This window comes from Diaphorina citri, unplaced genomic scaffold, assembly GCF_000475195.1.
Source record: "Diaphorina citri unplaced genomic scaffold, Diaci psyllid genome assembly version 1.1 scaffold980, whole genome shotgun sequence".
In the NCBI taxonomy this organism is placed as follows: Eukaryota; Metazoa; Arthropoda; class Insecta; order Hemiptera; family Psyllidae; genus Diaphorina; species Diaphorina citri.
Genome location: NW_007378411.1, coordinates 100,801 through 123,067, shown reverse-complemented (window position 1 = coordinate 123,067; position 22,267 = coordinate 100,801). Strand labels below are relative to the sequence as shown.

General features: G+C 39.8%; 3 protein-coding genes and 1 long non-coding RNA gene across 4 annotated transcripts; 3 read left to right on the top strand and 1 right to left on the bottom strand.

Moving 5' to 3' along the window:
* Position 1: 1 nt before the first annotated feature.
* LOC103513514 (guanine nucleotide-releasing factor 2) lies at positions 2 to 16,101 on the top strand. Its single transcript, XM_008478349.3, has 11 exons — positions 2 to 118; positions 792 to 931; positions 4,591 to 4,858; positions 5,686 to 5,959; positions 7,284 to 7,486; positions 10,453 to 10,624; positions 11,779 to 11,953; positions 13,098 to 13,277; positions 14,581 to 14,760; positions 14,975 to 15,333; positions 15,847 to 16,101. Exons 1-11 carry the CDS (start codon positions 74 to 76, stop codon positions 16,053 to 16,055), a joined length of 2,205 nt encoding a protein of 734 aa, XP_008476571.1. The 5' UTR covers positions 2 to 73; the 3' UTR covers positions 16,056 to 16,101.
* A 158-nt stretch (positions 16,102 to 16,259) lies between these two features.
* On the top strand, positions 16,260 to 16,922 carry LOC113469180 (rap guanine nucleotide exchange factor 1-like). Its single transcript, XM_026826685.1, has 3 exons — positions 16,260 to 16,271; positions 16,415 to 16,527; positions 16,742 to 16,922. Exons 1-3 carry the CDS (start codon positions 16,260 to 16,262, stop codon positions 16,920 to 16,922), a joined length of 306 nt encoding a protein of 101 aa, XP_026682486.1.
* Positions 16,923 to 17,120: 198 nt separating this feature from the next.
* LOC103513513 lies at positions 17,121 to 20,092 on the top strand. Its single transcript, XM_026826684.1, has 4 exons — positions 17,121 to 17,355; positions 17,778 to 17,957; positions 19,241 to 19,440; positions 19,992 to 20,092. Exons 1-4 carry the CDS (start codon positions 17,141 to 17,143, stop codon positions 20,090 to 20,092), a joined length of 696 nt encoding a protein of 231 aa, XP_026682485.1. The 5' UTR covers positions 17,121 to 17,140.
* A 74-nt stretch (positions 20,093 to 20,166) lies between these two features.
* On the bottom strand, positions 20,167 to 20,831 carry LOC113469175. The gene is made up of 2 exons (XR_003392677.1): positions 20,557 to 20,831; positions 20,167 to 20,467 (listed from the first exon to the last, which is right to left on the bottom strand). It is a non-coding gene; the product is annotated as an uncharacterized LOC113469175 (long non-coding RNA).
* Between the last annotated feature and the right edge of the window lie 1,436 nt (positions 20,832 to 22,267).

Genomic DNA, 22,267 nt, shown 5'->3' with positions numbered 1-22,267 from the left:
TTTCTTTGGAATATTCTCATCCATCAGGTCCACTTCCAAATCACCTTCTCCAAAACCGTATAGAGATAACGTGATGAAAACCGCGGATGAGCAAAGCTTGTCACATTGCTTCAAACAGGTAAGCTCGTCACATTGCTTCAAACAGGTACGTAAAGACGTAAACCATGTTGTTTTGTTTTAAGGTAAGTAAAGAAAATTTGTCTCTTACCAGAAGCAAAACATCACGAAAACATGAGAAGAAAAGAGGCAAAGAAGGTATGAAAATTAAAAAAAAAAAAAAAAGTCGAATCATTCCAACCTTTAATGCTTAATGGCTGAGACCGCAGAGTTTAAACTCTGTTTAAATTTAACTTTTCGGATTCAGCAATTTGATTGGTTGATATCGAATTTTCCAACCAATTACATTACTTCACCCAAAATTTAAACCAGGTTTAGTTTTGACCCTGATTGTGGCTCCGACCATAAAAAACTTTATAATAGGTACTTATTTATTGTGACGTCAAAATTTTACGAATCGTGAATTTCAGAGTTGTTTTCAGGAACGCTGCCCACCCAGCTTCACCACAAATAAAATTAATGAGAAAATAGTATTTAACACTTCCTCACGTACTCATACTTTATGTGTCTGTATATTTTGGCGATTATTGGTTAGGTTTATATAGGGTGTCCAATATATGGATTGACATTATTGCTTACTGTGTCTGTATATTTTGGTGATTACTTATTGGGTAGGTTTATATTATACATCCCATGTATTGACATTATTGCTTAGCGTGTCTGTATATTTTCAGGTTATGGTCTCTTTAGGCCATCTTCTTGATGTGATATCGAAGAATACGTTGGAGATGTTACCGGGTAACGGTACCATAGTGTTGGATACAGTGTGTAACGTCCATTCTCTTGTTACGTCCCACGATCTGAACTGTCAAAGGTATGTACTTTTTCATAGACTTGTAGTAGACTGACGGTGGGTTTCACCTATATTTTTTCAGCTCCTAGAAGGCCTGCTAAGCTAACAACCTGTTTAGTTCCATTTGATTTGTATAAGCTTAACAGGGCTGTTTTTAGGAGTAAATTCGTACCTGTCCGTAAATTCCCTTTTTCCTTTGATTTCAGCTGTCGCCCCCGCCACTTCCTAGCAAGCAGAACGCCCGTAGACAGCGGCATGACTCTCACTATGATAATGTTCCTGAACTTCTGTCTATGTCACTTAACTATTCCTCTGACCAATTTTTTTTTCGTCCTGACTTTCTACTTGTTCTTTCTTTCGAGGGGTTGTAAATCTTTTGAGCAAACTTTGATCGAGAGTAATCGAAACTTTCGACTTTTGAATTCAGACCATTTGGTTGGATGAACATTTGCAGCTGAATGCGTTTGGCTTTGGATCGAGTTTTTCGAGGGCAAGATTCGTAGAAGCTGAGCATAGATAACTAGTGGCCAATACTGAGAAGGTGTCCTTTAGAATGTTTTATCTTTTGTCGACTGAAGGATCAAATCCTTGAAAGTGCATTTTGTCCAATTGAACTGGAATGTTACTGTATGCCAATGGAGTCAAAGGTGTTCACAAACTGGCGCACTGGCCTATTCTAATCCATCCTTGAACGAACAGAAACCCTGATTACTACCCTGCGATTGTTCATGAACATCAGAATGGTTTCTTTTACATTTTAATAATACGCGCCACGTTTTTATCATTATTAATAGGTGTCCTTTAGAATGTTTTATCTTTTGTCGACTGAAGGATCAAATCCTTGAAAGTGCATTTTGTCCAATTGAACTGGAATGTTACTGGATGCCAATGGAGTCAAAGGTGTTCACAAACTGGTGCACTGGCCTATTCCAATCCATCCCTGAACGAACAGAAAACAGAAACCCTGATTAATATCCTGCAATTGATCATCAACATCAGAATGGTTTCTTTTACATTTTAATAATACGCGCCACGTTTTTATCATTATTAATTTTAAATATACGAGGATTTTGCAAATTTTCAGGGAGCTTGTTTTGTCCCCTCTTCCCCAGAGGTTTTCCCGAAAGATCCCCCCTCTTTCCCTGAGATTTCTCCTAAAAAAAAGGTGGCGGAGCAAATATACGAGGATTTTGCAAATTTTCAGGGAGCTTGTTTTGTCCCCTCTTCCCCAGAGGTTTTCCCGAAAGATCCCCCCTCTTTCCCAGAGATTTCTCCTAAAAAAGGTGGCGGAGGAAAGGAGATAAGAACGCCTTCTTATCTGCTATTCACATCAGGAGGGTTATTTTTTAATAAAATGTTAAGCAACGTCGAGCCGGGCGGGCGGGAGCCGGGTGACGAGTCAAGTGACATGTTTGAAATTCCTGAGCAGCTTGAGCATTTTTCACATTCTTCTCTTGATTTGTTCGTAACAGATTAGATTCAGATTCCTCTACTTATTCGTCGCTTAGTTTTTTTGCTGTCGTCTCCTCTCGTTCTTTATTACAATTTATTTTAACTTTTCCCGCGTATAAAGGGTGTTCCAACGAACTGTGATATAATGTGAGAACGGCAATATCGTGGATTGGTTATTACAATTTATTTTAACTTTTCCCGCGTATAAAGGGTGTTCCAACGAACTGTGATATAATGTGAGAACGGCAATATCGTGGATTGATCACTATCAGCTACGGTGAAAGGAAAATAAAGTCTGTCGGGGGGATTACAGGGAGTAGACCAAGACCAGATTAGTCTTATTGGGGGACTTTAAACAGGGAGGATAAGACCCATGCTGATGGTGCAGAACCTTTGTGGGAGAAACGGCAACTTTGGGGGCAAAATAATGTGTCTCCTAATTATCTTTGAAAAAAAAAAAACATCCCTCTTGCGAGTTTAGTATTGAGGTATTCTCTGATAGTTGATTAAACTTTTGAAGTTCTGAATTGACAAAAAAATATTGAAGTACTGTGAAGAAGGAACAAAAAGTGAAAATTTGTAAAAAAAAAAAAAGTGAAGTTAAGTGTTGTGAAGTTGAAAAGTGAGGTGACAAAAAAAGTGCAGTAAACTGAGTTCAGTCAAGATGTGAGTTTTCATTTATTTTGTGTCCAAGGGGAGGCCAAAATGTCATCAATTTTTTGCGGTCTGTTTTCATCATATTTTCCCTATTTGTGTGTTCACAGGTATGTACCAATGTACCATACAAACTTCTGACGAGCATTCGAACCCCCACTCTTCAGACTGTAAGTCTACATTCAACTGTCTAGCGCAGTGCTTCCTAAACTGGGGTCCGCGGCCCCCGAGGGGGCCGTGAAGGACTTCAAGACCCCCGGGAAGATCACATAAAATACAGTAAACGGTTCGATTCCCGCCCGGGGCAAACTTTACCCTAAACAGATAAGGGTCATTGTCGGAACGGCTGGTTTTCTCCCATCCTGTCTTTCTTCTCTCTTCGAAACAGGGAGGATACCAGCCTGAAATTTCCGCCTCGAGTCCACCACGAAATAGTCCTTCTGCATTCCTCTAGGTGATGGAAACAATAATTGATCATAAATTCATAACTATCGCGTTGTCCGTCTATTCTTTGGACACCCTGTATACCTACTGGGGTTCTCTTTCTTTTCTCAACTGTTATTTATGGCGTTCTCTTTCTCCTAGATTTATACTGGGTCGATGTGATGATTGATTGATTTAGAACTGACATCAAGTCACATCCTAGCACTTCAAGTCCGACCGACCAGAAACGAAAAGACGCCAGTCAATCTGACTGCAGAGATAAGTGTTTTCAAAGGTATGATATTTACGTACCAGAAGAATACCGAACCTATTTAAGTAAATAAATGCAAATGCAGTTTATTTGTGTTATTATATCACAACTTTGGTGCTCACTGCAGCATTGTAGGATTTTCCCAATATCTCAATAATCCTAAAATCCCATGTTTATTATGTCACAACTTTGGTGCTCACTGCAGCATTGTAGGATTTTTCCAATATCTCAATAATCCTAAAATCCAATGTATCTACCATGCTGGCACCGGTTGCTATGCGCATTTATATTCCACTACTACTCATTTTCCTCACGAGGCTGAGTGGGCCCCGTAACGGCCAGTCACGGAATCAATCATTTGCATGATACAAATTTCTTGGCATTTTCCTCACGAGGCTGAGTGGGCCCCGAAATAGCCAGTCACGGAATCAATCATTTGGATGATACAAATTTCTTGACCCCGCCGGGAATCGAACCCGGGTCTCCCGCGTGCGGCGAGCGCAGTGACCACTACGCCATTGGTGCCTCCGTGTTGGCCGTTTTTCCCAGGAAGCTTTACAAGTACAACTCACCAAGCGTTTATTTTGGTCTTGCCATTAAGATTAACTGGATTTTTTAACCCACTTGTTTACGCAACACGAAGAATAGATTGCTGGGGTAAAGGAACTTTTCAATCCTATTCGAGCAGGATAAACAAGGTATATTCTATTCTATTCTAACTTATGACTTTTTCTCTGAGAAATATGTTGCATTACGAGATGCTATAAATTTTTATCTTACTCGTAGTTCGATTTATTCTTCCTACAATGTTCTGTAGTCTAGGGAGGCTCTTTATTTTTTTATTGTATACTTATTGTAACTTATTTCAATTCAATTCCAGCTCCATCGTACATTCGACTCTGAACCAGGTCTTTCAAAGTGTGGCCAACCTGATCAAATTCTGTGATGATTACTTCCTCTACAACAACAATGACGAGGTGAACGAAGAGCTAGCCAAGGAGTGCGTAGCGCAAGTAGAGCAGGCGGTGATAAATCTCGTGTCCCTTGTAGATCAGAATAGTCATAGCTCCCTGGTGAAGAGTATGAACAACTTAATCGGGGGAAAGTTCCGCTCGTCGCTCCCTGAGATTCCTAGGATACACACTGAGGTAAACAGACAGACAGATGGACAGACAGACACACGGACCAATGGCTGAAACTTTGGATTTAGGCTCTAGATTACATTACTTTCCTTCCTATAGGATAAGGAAAGTAAAAAGGAAAAGAAAGATTTTTTAAGAGGTTTGATAGAGGGAACTGTAACTACTAAGGTCTCGTCCCGAAATCGAAGAGAGAAGGAAGACAGGATAAAAGAAAGCCAGCCGTTCCGAGAACAAAACCTTATCCCTTATCCCTTCAGGATAAAATGGAGCTGGAATCGAACCCGCGGCTTAGCCCTTACAAGGCAGACGCGCTTCCAACCAAGCTAACTAGGATAGCTTTAAGACGTTTAATTAAGGAAACTGTAGCAACTAGGTAAGTAGGTACCTATTATTATCATGTTAAGGCGGTCTCTTCTTGATCCTTTGTGTGCCGCGTCTATTTTTGTTTAGGACTATTGGACTGTAACAAATAGATAGAATAGAATATACCCTGCTTATACTGCCAGAATGAGACTGAAAAGTCCCTTCACTCCCGCAGTCTAAACAAGGCCTTATGTATTTGGTGCAATAAAAATTACAATGATAACTGAGACCTTGTTTAGACTGCGGGAGTAAAGGGACTTTTCAGTCTCATTCTGGCAGTATAAACAGGGTATATTCTATTCTATTCTATTTGGTGCAATAAAAATTACAATTATAACCGTAAAGGGACTTTTCAGTCTCATTCTGGCAGTATAAACAGGGTATATTCTATTCTATTCTATTCTATTCTATTCTATTCTATTCTATTTGGTGCAATAAAAATTACAATGATAACCTCTGTATCTTCACAGGTGGACACATCCGTCTCAGATTCTAGCGAAACTATGGAGAACTCTTTCTGTCTGAACAAAAGCTGGGAGTCAATCACCATGTCCAATCCTCCATCTAAACCTCCACTGGACAGGAACTACTCGGAATATCCACCTCCACTTCCGCCCAAAAAGAAGAGCTTGAACGTTGAATCGGATCATAAGGCTTACTCTTTGGAGCAACTGAGTGTGAGCTCTCAGGGGGAGTATGATTTTAACTCGCTTCAAGATTATAGCACTCATCATGATACTATAGGTAAGACCAAATTCTTTTAGGCTAGCCACTCACTATCAGGCGGACCTGACAGGTACACCTGATCAGGTCCGCCTGTCAGGTCTACCTGATACCTGATGAGCATACACACTGCTAAGTTCTTATCGTCCCAAAAGCGAAGAGAGAAGGAAGACAGGATAGGAGAAAGCCAGCCGTTCCGAGAACGAATCGTTCATGATAAAATCCGCCCCGGGCGGGAATCGAACCAGCGGCCCAGCGCTTACAAGGCAGATGTGCTACCCTCCAAGCTAACTAGGTTAGCAAGAGAAAGAGATTGGGTCTCCTGTATAGTTTAGGTCTCCTGTTTTACGGTGTTACCGTATAATGAGTTTTATAACCTTTTTTTTCAGGGTATACGAGTTGGACGATAATCTAGTCAAATACCTTACGGATTTCATTTATCAGTTGCTTTCGAGCGGTCATTTCAAGCCCGCCCGAGGGCAAGATTATAGCACTCATCATGATACTATAGGTAAGACCAAATTCTTTTAGGCTAGCCACTCACTATCAGGCGGACCTGACAGGTACATCTGATCAGGTCCGCCTATCAGGTCTACCTGATACCTGATGAGCATACACATTATCAGGTAGACCTGACAGGTACGGCTTAAAAGGTCCGTCTGTCAGGTCTACCTGAGCATACACACTATCAGGTAGACCTGACAGGTACGGTTTAAAAGGTCCGTCTGTCAGGTCTACCTGAGCATACACACTATCAGGTAGACCTAACAGGCGGATCTGGATGTACCTGTCAGGTCTACCTGAGAGTGAGTGGCTGGTTTTGGATTCCGAACACAGGAATTTTATCAAAGACCCCCATTTTTAATGTAATGTACAGCCATTTTAGACATATTTTCGTGGTGCTTTTAATTTTGAATGACAATTCCAAGTAGCCCGTTTCACTCGATTTCCATGTTTGACAGTAAACTAGTGTCTGGTTGTGGGATTATAAACAGGTAGGAGAACAGCTTTACCTAACCAGCCTAGCTAGCTGGCAGTTTTCAAAGGGTTATCTGCCTAGCTAGCTGACAGTTTTCAAAGGGTTATCTCTGCTTTTAAAGAATAAGCTTAAGGCCTCACGATGGTTGACTGTGGTTCAGGACGAGCCAATTAAACATGGCTAGAGACCATCACCCTGGTGTCTGGCAGAAAAACAAAATATTCTTTATTCTGCCATCACCATTCGGCTACAATTTAAGCCGCTACAACGGCAGAAAAAAAAAAAAAAAAATATCCTTTCTTTATTCTGCCATCACCATTCGGCTACAATTTAAGCCGCTACAATAACAACTCGATTTGATTTCAGATGGCACTCACTCACCGCAGCTTCTCACACACTCTTCCCAGTACATTTCCTATTCCTCCAGCGTTAGTTCTTCATCCCAGCACGTCATTTCCAATTCCCAACACCGTATCAACGTGAACCAGGTGTCCAATCTGTTTGAAACCAACTCGGTGTCAAGTTCTAGCGCCATATCGGGAACCGCTATGATGCTTGAATCTGCTGAGGTAAATCCAGTAGAATAGAATAGAACATACCTTGTTTATCCTGCTGGGATAGGACTGAAAAGTCCCTTTTCCCCCGCAGTCTAAGAGAATAGAACATACCTTGTTTATCCTGCTGGGATAGGACTGAAAAGTCCCTTTTCCCCCGCAGTCTAACCAAGGTCTCATATATTTTGACATATTATCGGGAACACATATTACAATAAGGGTAGATGATCACCCTGAATAATCAGAAAAAAAGTAGGTCTGGGGCTCACTTCTGCGGCCGAGTGGCTAATGCCCGATTTTTATCACAGAGAGTTTCAGTGGCGTAGCGTGGTCTAACTCCAAGTGTAGGGCGAACACTAATTTCTATCACAATATCACCCTGTATTCCCTATATTGGTCTTGTACTGCAGGACTTGACGTTTGTTCATATTGGCAACCCTCATTTGTTGCCCTGTAATGAGCTTCCTCCGCATGGCTATATTTTTTCAGCTCCTAGAAGGCCTGCTAAGCTAACAACCTGTTTAGTTCCATTTGATTTGTATAAGCTTAACAGGGCTGTTAAGAAGCTAACAGGCTGTTAGGAGCTTCACATTGGAAAACAATAATAATTAGATGATGAAAACGGGTATATTAAAATGAAAAGTGTTAATTGGCAAGACTATTTCCCGGTTGCAATAGTTGGGTAGTTCGGTACAAGTATTTCAGGTTCCTACAATAATTGGACTTACATGCTTCGTGTTAAATTCAGTCTAGTTCTAGATACAATGTATCCATACAGATACAAAGTAGGGCAGTCTAAGCAAGGTCTTATATATTTTGACATATTATGGGGAACACATATTACAATAAGGGTAGATGATCACCCTGATTAATTAGAAAAAAAGTAGGTCTGGGGCTCACTTCTGCGGCCGAGTGGCTAATGCCCGATTTTTACCACAGAGAGTTTTCAGTTAATCCAGAGTTTAAGAAATACTGGCCTGTGTAAATCAAATGGGTGACGTCAAAGAAAATCCTTGACACAGTGTTAACTCTCAGTGATAAGATCGGGCCTAAGTGTTCTGACTCTCAACCCGGAGGTGCTGAGTTCGAATCCCAGTAGGGGTTTACTTTTTCTTCAGTGCAGGTTTGGTAACTTTATCTACGAAAAGAAAAAGAAAAAAAAAATTGGTCTAAAGTCCGAAAATAAAATCTGAGACTAGGTAATGGAAGGTCCTGTGATTTTCACACCAGATTTTTTACTGACCCAAAATTTTAGGAGTAGAAGGCCTGCTAAGCTAACAACCTGTTTAGTTCCATTTGATTTGTATAAGCTTAACAGGGCTGTTAAGCTAACAGGCTGTTAGGAGCTTCACATTGGAAAACAATAATAATTAGATGATGAAAACAAGTATATTAAAATAAAAAGTGTTAATTGGCAAGACTATTTCCCGGTTGCAATAATTGGGTAGTTCGGTACAAGTATTTCAGGTTCCTACAATAATCGGACTTACATGCTTCGTGTTAAATGCAGTCTAGTTCTACATACAATGTATCCATACAGATACAAAGTAGATAAATAAATAAACTAGTAATTCTTGTCAAGTGTGCATGTACATCAAACAGTATCGCTATGCAACGAAAGTAATTCACGTAAAGTGAAATTTGATGTAAATTCAACTGAATCAACCAGTTTGAGTAGTTTGAAGGTGAGAGTACCTACGAGGAAAAGAAAAGATGCTTGTGTCCGGGGTCACAATTAAAAATCTAATTAATTTTGATTGAACGGAGTGAGTTGCAATTTGTGGATTTTTCTTATGTATAAATAAATAAATACGGGGCCCACTCAGCCTCGTGAGGAAAATGAGTAGCTATGACATATAAATGCGCATAGCGACCGGTGTCAGCATGGTAGGTGAACATTAGATGTTAGGGTTATCAAGATATGGGGAAAATCCTACAATGCTGCAGTGAGCACCAAAGTTGTGATATAATAACACAAAGAAACTGCATTTTTGATTTCCCTTGCTAAAGAGGTAAGTTGAGTGCGAAGGGCATCCAGTTGTAAATTTTTTGTGGTCAAAACCAAATGCCAGCCCAAAGCAATCATCAAAACTTGTTAGAGGGAACTGTAAGGTCTGCCTGGGGGACCTTAAACAGGGAGTAGACCAGCTTAGGCTGGCTGAGGGACTCTGAATAGGGAGTAGACCACCTTAGTCTGTCTGGATGACTTCAGGGAGAATAACAGCCTTTGATTTCCCTTGCTAAAAAGGTAGGTTGAGTGCGAAGGGCATCCAGTTGTAAATTTTTTGTGGTCAAAACCAAATGCCAGTCCAAAGCAATCATCAAAACTGTCACAACTTTGGTGCTCACTGCAGCATTGTAGGATTTTCCCAATATCTCAATAATCCTAAAATCCAATGTTTACCTACCATGCTGGCACCGGTCGCTATGCGCATTTATATGTCATAGCTACTCATTTTCCTCACGAGGCTGAGTGGGCCCCGCAACAGCCAGTCACGGAATCAATCATTTGGATGATACAAATTTCTTGACCCCGCCGGGAATCGAACCCGGGTCTCCCGCGTGCGGCGAGCGCAGTGACCACTACGCCATTGGTGCCTCCGTGTTGGCCGTTTTTCCCAGGAAGCTTTACAAGTACAACTCACCAAGCGTTTATTTTGGTCTTGCCATTAAGATTAACTGGATTTTTTAACCCACTTGTTTACGCAACACGAAGAATAGATTGCTGGGGTAAAGGAACTTTTCAATCCTATTCGAGCAGGATAAACAAGGTATATTCTATTCTATTCTAACTTATGACTTTTTCTCTGAGAAATATGTTGCATTACGAGATGCTATAAATTTTTATCTTACTCGTAGTTCGATTTATTCTTCCTACAATGTTCTGTAGTCTAGGGAGGCTCTTTATTTTTTTATTGTATACTTATTGTAACTTATTTCAATTCAATTCCAGCTCCATCGTACATTCGACTCTGAACCAGGTCTTTCAAAGTGTGGCCAACCTGATCAAATTCTGTGATGATTACTTCCTCTACAACAACAATGACGAGGTGAACGAAGAGCTAGCCAAGGAGTGCGTAGCGCAAGTAGAGCAGGCGGTGATAAATCTCGTGTCCCTTGTAGATCAGAATAGTCATAGCTCCCTGGTGAAGAGTATGAACAACTTAATCGGGGGAAAGTTCCGCTCGTCGCTCCCTGAGATTCCTAGGATACACACTGAGGTAAACAGACAGACAGATGGACAGACAGACACACGGACCAATGGCTGAAACTTTGGATTTAGGCTCTAGGGACCTTAAAACGTGTTTTGGCACTAAAAACTGACCATCGAAAATTTGACCAGATTACATTACTTTCCTTCCTATAGGATAAGGAAAGTAAAAAGAAAAAGAAAGATTTTTTTTTAAGAGGTTTGATAGAGAGAACTGTAACTGCTAAGGTCTCGTCCCGAAATCGAAGAGAGAAGGAAGACGGGATAAGAGAAAGCCAGTCGTTCCAAGCGAGAACAAAGCTTATCCCTTCAGGATAAAATCGAGCTGGAATCGAACCCGCGGCTTAGCCCTTACAAGGCAGACGCGCTACCAACCAAGCTAACTAGGATAGCTTTAAGACGTTTAATTGAGGAAACTGTAGCAACTAGGTAAGTAGGTACCTATTATTATCATGTTAAGGCGGTCTCTTCTTGATCCCTTGTGTGCCGCGTCTATTTTTGTTTAGGACTATTGCACTGTAACAAATACATAGATAGAATAGAATACAGTTATTTATGGTGTCTGGCTAGGTGCTCCAAGTTTTGGGAGTCCGGCCTACAGTAAAGGAAGAAAATAAAATCCCGAGGGGGCCCGGATCCGTGTTTATGTTGTTGTAGCGGCTTCAGCTCTTGCCTTACGATGATGGCAGAATAAAGAAAGGATATCTTTTTTATCTGCAATACAACGGGGTGATGGTCTCTAGCCATGTTTAATAATTGGCTCTTCCTGAACCGCAGTCAACCATCGTGAGGACTTATGCTTGTTCTTTAAAAGCAGAGAGAACCCTTTGAAAAGCTGCCAGCTAGCTATTCTGCTTAGGGTTGGCTGTTCTCCTTCCTGTTTATAGTCCCTCAGGTAGACACTAGTCTACTCTCTGTTTACCGTCCCCTAGCCAGACACCGTGTTCCTTTGAAAAGCTGCCAGCTAGCTATTCTGCTTAGGGTTGGCTGTTCTCCTTCCTGTTTATAGTCCCTCAGGTAGACACTAGTCTACTTTCTGTTTACCGTCCCCTAGCCAGACACCGTGTTTATAGTTATCATTTTCGTTCAATTTCAGAACACCTATATCAAGACGCCTTCCTCACGACGTTTCGAACGTTCAAAACTCCGCTAGAAATAATCAAGAAGCTCATAGATCGATATCACAAGTTTGTCAGTTCGTCTGAAGTTCAGAAGCAGAGGGCAGCGAGGGAAACGTTTTCATTTCTAGTGCAAGTTGTTAGTGAATTAACGTAAGTGTGATTGTTTTATTCTGCTGGAAAGAGGACTGACAAATCCCTTTACCTTCCATTGTAAATACATATAAGTACCTACTACCCTCGAAATCGAACCCACGACCCAACGCTAACAAAGATCCCAGTTTATAATGAACTTATTTCGAGGGAAACGTTTTCATTTCTAGTGCAAGTTGTTAGTGAATTAACGTAAGTGTGATTGTTTTATTCTGCTGGAAAGAGGACTGACAAGTCCCTTTACTTTCTGACTTCTGACCGTGTCCCGTAGCGATAAAAAATTGGTTCCTTAGTAAGCCAGAGTTTTTGTCACAAAAGTGCACATTTACTTACTAAGCGTCTGTTACTTCCGTCACCTTGATCTTATCTCTAATCACTTCATTTCTTATCCTGTCCATCCTTGTCACTCCACAACTCCACCTTAGCATTATCATTTCAGCAACTTCAAGCCTTTTTTCATGAACCTTCTTTAAAGCCCAGGTCTCAGCTCCATACTCCATAGTGAATTAACGTAAGTGTGATTGTTTTATTCTGCTGGAAAGAGGACTGACAAATCCCTTTACCTTCTGACTTCTGACCGTGTCCCGTAGCGATAAAAAATTGGTTCCTTAGTAAGCCAGAGTTTTTGTCACAAAAAATGCACATTTACTAAGCGTCATGAGAAAAAAAGTAAAAAAAAAAGATGTCTGAGAGAGGGAACTGGAACTGCTAAGTTCTTATCGTCCCAAAAGCGAAGAGAGAAGGAAGACAGGATAGGAGAAAGCCAGCCGTTCCGAGAACGAACCGTTCATGATGAAATCCGCCCCGGGCGGGAATCGAACCAGCGGCCCAGCGCTTACAAGGCAGATGTGCTATCCTCCAAGCTAACTAGGTCGTTCATGATAAAATCCGCCCCGGGCGGGAATCGAACCAGCGGCCCAGCGCTTACAAGGCAGATGTGCTACCCTCCAAGCTAACTAGGCTAGCAAGAGAAAGAGATTGGGTCTCCTGTATGGTTTAGGTCTCCTGTTTTACGGTGTTACCGTATAATGAGTTTTATAACCTTTAACTAGGCTAGCAAGAGAAAGAGATTGGGTCTCCTGTATGGTTTAGGTCTCCTGTTTTACGGTGTTACCGTATAATGAGTTTTATAACTTTTTTTCAGGGTATACGAGTTGGACGATAATCTAGTCAAATATCTTACGGATTTCATTTATCAGTTGCTTTCGAGCGGTCATTTCAAGCCCGCCCGAGGTTTGCGAGTCAAACTCCTTGCAAAGTACGACTGCAAAAACAACGAGTCTGTGAAAAATGAAATCCTGTCCTCGCTTAATGTTTATACTACGTAAGTATACGCGTTGTTATGTTCCAATCTGCAAAGTTTAAGCCCCCTTGCCCGAAAGGCGATCTTTTCCTTTTCCTATGGTTAATAATAATATACGTAAGTATACGCGTTGTTATGTTCCAATCTGCAAAGTTTAAGCCCCCTTGCCCGAAAGGCGATCTTTTCCTTTTCCTATGGTTAGTCCTGAATAGGAAAACTTTGGCTCTGAATAACGGCCGACGGCACATTTCTGGAAAGCCAGCCCAGGGCAATTTTTAATCCAAATAATTTACCAAAAAGACACCGAAGAACTTCTGTGTTTAGTTTGATCGACTTTGACCGAAATCTAAAGGCCTGAGCAAACAATTACTTTTTTATTGCAATGCTAACTTTTTCAACCTTCTATACGTAAGTATACGCGTTGTTATGTTCCAATCTGCAAAGTTTAAGCCCCCTTGCCCGAAAGGCGATCTTTTCCTTTTCCTATGGTTAGGGTAAGTGTACCATTTATTCGCCCACCTAAAAAACGTACCATTAATTGGCCCACCTGTACCATACGCCACATAAGTCTGAACTCGACGAACTTTTTCAAGATCTGATTTTATCAAAGGAAGGGCTTAAAGAATGCTATCAAACCAGTAGTATTCCAAAATTGTAGTCATAAAAACAAAAATTAGAAAAATAAATGGTGGGCAGGTGGGCCAATAAATGGTACGTTTTTTTAGGTGGGCGAATAAATGGTACACTTACCCTAGTCCTGAATAGGGAAACTTTGGCTCTGAATAACGGCCGACGGCACATTTCTGGAAAGCCAGCCCAGGGCAATTTTTAATCCAAATAATTTACCAAAAAGACACCGAAGAACTTCTGTGTTTAGTTTGATCGACTTTGACCGAAATCTAAAGGCCTAAGCAAACAATTCCTTTTTTTGTTGCAATGCTAACTTTTTCAACCTTCTGCCAAATAATTTACCAAAAAGACACCGAAGAACTTCTGTGTTTAGTTTGATCGACTTTGACCGAAATCTAAAGGCCTAAGCAAACAATTACTTTTTTATTGCAATGCTAACTTTTTCAACCTTCTAATAAGCTCCATCTTTTCCTTTCAAAAAAAAAGTTTAAAAAGATAGGTAGGTACGTACGAAAAACACAAAAACCCGCGAGACAAGTAGGTATTTTTTCAGCCTTTTAGCATTTAGTAACACGGATTCAAAAACGGATTATTTGTAATTTAGTACCTATCCTTGGGTAAAGCAGTGTTACCCAAGGATAGGTACAAGGATGTTTTTATTTCGAATTACTTCATTGGTATTTTTCCTTTTCAGCCATTACACACTACTGGCCTTCAAATCTGAGCACATAGCAGAACAAATGACCCTCCTAGATTCTGATTTGTTTATCAAAATTGAAATTCCCGAAGTTTTAGCCTGGATCGAGCAGCAAAATGAAGAGAAGAGTCCTAATCTGACTAGGTTTACTGAACATTTCAACAAAGTTTCCTATTGGTAAGATATATTTTATCATTGTTATATTTGTGACCGTTATTTTTAGTCCCACAAGCAGTTGCTAACGTAATAAATTAAATTCATAACTGAGGGGACTGTGGTTCGAACCTCAGCATGGACAAATAATTGGCTTTTTATGTATTTTTAGTTGAAGAATAGATGGTATAAAAACGCAAGATATACATCGAAATAACTTGGTTGATATATATTTCAGGGCTCGCACGAGAATTCTCGAACAGAACGAGGCCCGAGATCGCGAGAAGTACGTCGTGAAATTCATCAAGATAATGAAACATTTGCGCAAAATGAACAACTTTAACAGTTACCTCGGCCTATTGTCCGCCCTTGACAGCGCGCCCATCAGACGACTGGAGTGGCAGAAACACATTACAGAGGGGCTCAAAGAGTATTGTGCCCTGATAGATAGCACGTCAAGTTTCAGAGCGTACCGGCAAGCTTTGGCAGAAACGCAGCCACCCTGTATTCCCTATATTGGTCTTGTACTGCAGGACTTGACGTTTGTTCATATTGGCAACCCTCATTTGTTGCCCTGTAATGAGCTACCTCCGCATGGTAAGGATAAGGATAAGTTTAGACGTAAATGAGAAGCCTCCGTAACCGAGTGGGTATCACACTAGGCTTGTACTCCGGAGGACCCGGGTTCGATTCCCGGCGGGGTCTAAGTTCTTTAGGTTATAAGCTTGGAGTTCGGGGTACACTCAGCCTCGTGAGGACAATTGAGTAGCTACTTTAATCGAGTAGCGGCCAGTGGCAGCGTTACCAGAGTAAAAAGAAAAATTATAGATAATTATGTCAGAAATAGAAGGGAGGCTCTTATCCACAAAAATTGTGAAGAAACTCTCAGCTAGTGTTTGAGTAGCTACTTTAATCGAGTAGCGGCCAGTGGCAGCGTTACCAGAGTAAAAAGAAAAATTATAGATAATTATGTCAGAAATAGAAAGGAGGCTCTTAGTAATGCTGATATCCACAAAAATTGTGAAGAAACTCTCAGCTAGTGACGTTAAACGTATGATACAAACTGTACTCTATTAATAACTTTCCGGATGTCCCTTCCTTTGTTTTCAGTCCAATACAAAAATGTGATAAACTTCTCCAAGCGAAGACAACAATTCAACATTGTGCAAAATATGAAACGGTTTCGGAGTGGGGTTCATAAGTTCCCTCGTCATGATAGGATAATCGAATTCTTCAGCAACTTTGACGATTTTCTGAGCGAAGAAGCTATGTGGCAAATGAGTGAAACGATAAAACCGCGGGGGAAACCGAAGCATTAGAACGGATTGCGCTGATTTGGAATGGTAAAATGGAAAATATATGACCTATCCTTAAAATTTCGGCAGCAGTTCGAATTTTCTCTCCTGTCTTCTGATCTCTCAAGGTATGTAGACAAGTCTTTTTGTTTGGCAAATGAGTGAAACGATAAAACCGCGGGGGAAACCGAAGCATTAGAACGAATTGCGCTGATTTGGAATGGTGAAATGGAAAATATTGTCATAAATGACCTATTCTTAAAATTTCGGCAGCAGTTCGAATTTTCTCTCCTGTCTTCTGATCTCTCAAGGTATGTAAACAAGTCTTTTTGTTATTTCGACATCTCCACTAATTGTTCATAGCACATTGCATAATCACAAAGTTTCACGGCGTTCATAAGAAATGGAAGTTTCCGATCGAGGTTTTATTGAGCTTTTTAGAGAAGAGTCCTAATCTGACTAGGTTTACTGAACATTTCAACAAAGTTTCCTATTGGTAAGATATATTTTATCATTGTTATATTTGTTACCGTTATTTTTAGTCCCACAAGCAGTTGCTAACGTATTAATTTAAATTCATAACTCAGGGGACTGTGGTTCGAACCTCAGCATCGACAAATAATTGGCTTTTTATGTATTTTTAGTTGAAGAATAGATGGTATAAAAACGCAAGATATACATCGAAATAACTTGGTTGGTATGTATTTCAGGGCTCGCACGAGAATTCTCGAACAGAACGAGGCGCGAGATCGCGAGAAGTACGTCGTGAAATTCATCAAGATCATGAAACATCTGCGCAAAATGAACAACTTCAACAGTTACCTCGGCCTATTGTCCGCCCTAAAAACTTGTTTTATTTACCAAACTGCTATACTGTTGAACAAATACTGACTCTCAAGCTACACTGAAGCATCAGTTCCAAATATCTGATGGGCCAAAATTTGTTCTAAATCATAAAAACTTGTTTTATTTACCAAACTGCTATACTGTTGAACAAATACTGACTCTCAAGCTACACTGAAGCATCAGTTCCAAATATCTGATTGGGCAAAATTTGTTCTAAATCATCAACTTATTTTATTTACCAAACTGTCTCTTGTTTTCCAGTCATGGCCTACATGGAAATGTTCGGCCACTGTCACGAAACCAACATCAGATGTCTCTCGGACACGCACTCCTCATGTACGTGCAGTCTATTCACACAGTCCTACCATTCTCATCAAATCCAAGGCAGAGTCAACATGAACCATTACCATCAGGTGACCACGGATATTCAACAGTCGTCCCTGAGCAAATGGATTCATGAGGCGAGCCGAAGTTCCTTGTAAGTAGAATGTCAGAAGGTCCCGGGTTTGGTGCCCAGCATCAGCATAAAATTTGAAGTCGTATTTCGATTTGCAAATATGTCTTCTTCTTATTATTATTATTATTTTTCTTCTTCCTAACCTTTTCCTATTTAAATAGGGTCGGCGTTTCTTGTCAGTCTCTTCCAGGCAGCCCTAGTGTATTATTATGTTAAGGCGGTCTCTTCCTGATCCCTTGTGTGCCGCGTCCAAGCCCTAGTGTCTACTTCATGCCCTGTTAAATTTTTCTCACTCAAGTCATGATTCACTCAATGTAAATATGTACCTAAAAAAGTATATATTTCGATTGTAAATACATATAAGTACCTACTACCCTCGAAATCGAACCCGCGACCCAACGCTAACAAAGATCCCAGTTTATAATGAACTTATTCGTTCACAGAGATACTTCCCTCAGTACAGCCCCATCTCCTAGTCCAGATATAGATATTGAAGTCATTCCTCCCGCCCTACCTCCCAAGAAAGTCAACATCCCAATCAAACCCAGCAACTACGTCAATCACCATCTGCCCCACAAGTTCCCCAACGACGTGAGGCAAGGCAATGAATACGTAGGAGACTAGTGAGTAGATGTAGTTTTTTTTCTGTCCGAACTTTCTGAACACCTGTTTTGCATTATCAAAAACTCGGTAAGCCACTATTTGGATTCTTGCCCCTGCCCTGTTTCAAAAATCGCGAATGGCAAATGAGTGAAACGATAAAACCGCGGGGGAAACCGAAGCATTAGAACGAATTGCGCTGATTTGGAATGGTGAAATGGAAAATATTCTCATAAATGACCTATTCTTAAAATTTCGGCAGCAGTTCGAATTTTCTCTCCTGTCTTCTGATCTCTCAAGGTATGTAGACAAGTCTTTTTGTTATTTCGACATCTCCACTAATTGTTCATAGCACATTGCATAATCACAAAGTTTCACGGCGTTAATAAGAAATGGAAGTTTCCGATCGAGGTTTTATTGAGCTTTTCAACGGCAGCTATGGATGGTCTCAAGTTCCTAAGATAGATTGGATGGGTCACAGGATTCAGCCAGATAGAAATAGAGAATAATTCGTGGTAGAGAAAGGTTTTATCCGGATCCCAGGTTAAAGTTAGAAAGTGTTCAATGTTTTCTTGGTGTCATTTTTATTGCTTTAAATATGGAGGATGTGTAGCCAAATATTTAGAAAATTTAGATTAATACGCGTTTGTAGGTACAATAAATTTGTTTTTGTTTGTTTAGTAGTGTGAGAGTATCCACTATAAAAAGAGGTTAAAAAGTTACCCCATTGGAGGAATTTTTAGTTTAGGTATTGCTTGTCTATCGTTTAAATTGTGTTTTATTTAAAGTGTGAACAATGAAAATAATTATATCAGTCAATTTTTTTAAAACAATGAATACGTAGGAGACTAGTGAGTAGATGTAGTTTTTTTTCTGTCCGAACTTTCTGAACACCTGTTTTGCATTATCAAAGACTCGGTAAGCCACTATTTGGATTCTTGCCCCCGCCCTGTTTCAAAAATCGCGAAATTCGATGTAGGTAGTATGAGAGAAGAGTGGGAGAGGAAAAGTTGCGAGATTCGGAAAGCAAGGAAGAGAAGGAATGTACGGTTAGTTGGTATTAAAGCCTTTGTAGGAAGTGAATTTTGTATCGATTTATAGTTCTGTGAAACCCCTAACTTTTTTTATTTCAAGTAGTCCCTCCATCCACCCCTGGGCAATTTAAAGGGGGCACCTGCCGGCTTTTGCTTCAATCCCCCGTTCATTCCTCCATCCAGTCTACTTACTTTTTTTTCTTACCCCCTCCCCTCGAAAAACTCCTGGATACGGTTCCAACTCTAACCATTTTGTTCTGATTCCGTTGTAGCGAGTCAAACACCGAAGATCTCCAGACCACGGATACCTCAGAGCCAAGAAACAACAGTTCGGAATCCCTTCGTGATAGTAACATAGATTTTATAGAAGAACTGGATGTGAGGGATCATCTGATATTCACTGAAGACGGACAAGACATTCGGGGAGCACATCCTGATGCCTTGCTCGTGCATGCTACTCGTGATAATAATGGTAAGTTATTTATTTATTTTTAGGTGCTAGGTGCTCCAAGTTTTGGGAGTCCGGCCTACAGTAAAGGAAGAAAATAAAATCCCGAGGGGGCCCGGATCCATGTTTATGTTGTTGTAGCGGCTTTAGCTCTTGCCGAATGGTGATGGCAGAATAAAGAAAGGATATCTTTTTTATCTGCAATACACCGGGGTGATGGTCTCTAGCCATGTTTAATAATTGGCTCTTCCTGAACCGCAGTCAACCATCGTGAGGACTTGTACTTGTTCTTTAAAAGCAGAGAGAACCCTTTGAAAAGCTGCCAGCTAGCTATTCTGCTTAGGGTTGGCTGTTCTCCTTCCTGTTTATAGTCCCTGAGGTAGACACTAGTCTACTCTCTGTTTACCGTCCCCTAGCCAGACACCGTGTACGATAATTTTTCGAGTTTAAGTTAAAAGGCAGTGGTTTCCAATCTATGTTCTTAATTACAAACTTTACGTTAGCTAATACAGTTTGATCGAATCTCATGGGGTGAAACTGTGAAAGGTTTTGGAACCACCATATTATATTTCTAGCCTATCCCAAGAGTCCGTTCCTGAAAAGGATGGTGTTCTGCTTTACAAGATGTACGTGCATTGTGGCGGGTGGTCATGCTCAGACCTGGGTCTGTCAGTGACTGGCATTATACGGAAATTGTCACAAAATCCTTAAAAAAGAGAAGTGTTCCGCTTTTTTTTTCTTTTTTTTTTAGCTAGGTATTTTATTCTTTATTTCTTATACCAACTCATTCATAAGCACTTATAATAATCTTATAACAATTTCGCATTCTCTGATTCGTAAAGTCCTCACCATCCTTCCAGGAATTTGGCTCAAGTGTTTTCAAATTATAGTCTAATTTGTACATATCAACTTTTCATGCTTGGAATTGATTAGCGCACTCAACATTTCATTCCTTGATAGATCAACTCATAATCCTACTTACTAGAATATGTCTTCTTTCGTGGCTTCTGTATCTCAACAATACCTACATCACAATTCCTTTAGTTTTCACCTCGCCATCTATTTATTTATTTCTTGTCTTTCCGTAGGTGTTGAACAACTCTTAGTAATAAATAAGCCACACGAGAAGAATCTTTTCACCTCGCCATCTATTTATTTATTTCTTGTCTTTCCGTAGGTGTTGAACAACTCTTAGTAATAAATAAGCCACACGAGAAGAATCCATTTCGTATTTTTAAATTTATTTTGAGTATTAAATACTCTATTTATTTAAATAAAATATAGGTATAATTCATATTATATTTAGTACAAGCCGTATTTTATAGTATTGTATTAAAAATACATGTCAAAAATAACAACACAATCATTATTCCGTTCTGTTTTGCTTCTTTTCTTATCCTCCAATTGAACATCTCAATTTGATACATGTCAAAAATAACAACACAATCATTATTCCGTTCTGTTTTGCTTCTTTTCTTATCCTCCAATTGAACATCTCAATTTGTTTTTTCCTATGGTTTGCTTGAAAAAAAAATCTTCAAAAATAAATTAAAATTGAGAGTTAAAAAATAAATACATGAAATTTAAATGAAGAAAATTGAAATAATAATTTCAAGAAAAAAATGCGAGAGGTTTTTTCAGGCTTCCCAGACTGACTAGTAACAAGGTCCCCACCCGAATGCCCTCCCAAAGTGCCTTACTTTGTCAGCATACTGAAAAGTTCAGAAAAAGGAGGAGCCAAGTCAGAAGGCTAGGGGAAACCATTTCCCCTATACTGCCCCTAAACTGATTCTGGCTCGAAGTTCGGTGCATGCGTAATAGAACTTTCCTATAAAAAAAATAATACTTTTCTAAATTAAAATACATCATGAGATTCAAAAATCAAAATAAGAGAAGTAATTTTTGAGTGACTAATTACAAAAAAAGAAGAAATAATATAAATAAATGCAATAACACACTTAAACAAAAAGAAAATACTGATAGTGATATTTTAACAAAATAAAATTAGAATAATTCTTACAGGGTGTTACAAATGTCCCAAACAATCATATTGAAATGAGAAAGAAAAAGGACTTGGTACACCCTGTAAAATAAATATATTGGTGCTCACCACATTGTTTGTCAGAACATAATATTCTCTCGAACTTTTTAGGAGATCTTTGAGTTGTTTTCATTACTAACGAATTATGTGTTTACAAAATCCTGCGAGACAGACCCTATTAATATATACATCCGCAGAAAATAATACATTGGGCCCTGTACCACAACCAGTTTTTGGTAGCTGAATCCATTGTTTAAAATTTAAATAGAAGATCTCATATCTGACTGAGAACTTTTTAGGAGATCTTTGAGTTGTTTTCATTACTAACGAATTATGTGTTTACAAAATCCTGCGAGACAGACCCTATTAATATGTATGTACATCCGCAGAAAATAATACATTGGGCCCTGTACCACAACCAGTTTTTGGTAGCTGAATCTATTGTTTAAAATTTAAATAGAAGATCTCATATCTGACTGTTCGAATACCAAAACTAGTCGGTACTTGAAAAATTAGATAGGAGAACATCTATTTAAAGTTCACTAGCCAAAACCAGGTATGGTGGCAGGTATAAATTTAAAAGAATCAAGAAGAGAAACAAAGACTTCCCAGACTGACTAGTAACAAGGTCCCCACCCGAATGCCCTCCCAAAGTGCCTTACTTTGTCAGCATACTGAAAAGTTCAGAAAAAAGGAGGAGCCAAGTCAGAAGGCTAGGGGAAACCATTTCCCCTATACTGCTTCTTCTGTGGTAGTATAGGGAAAACTGTTCCCTAAACTGATTCTGGCTCGATGTTCGGTGCATGCGCA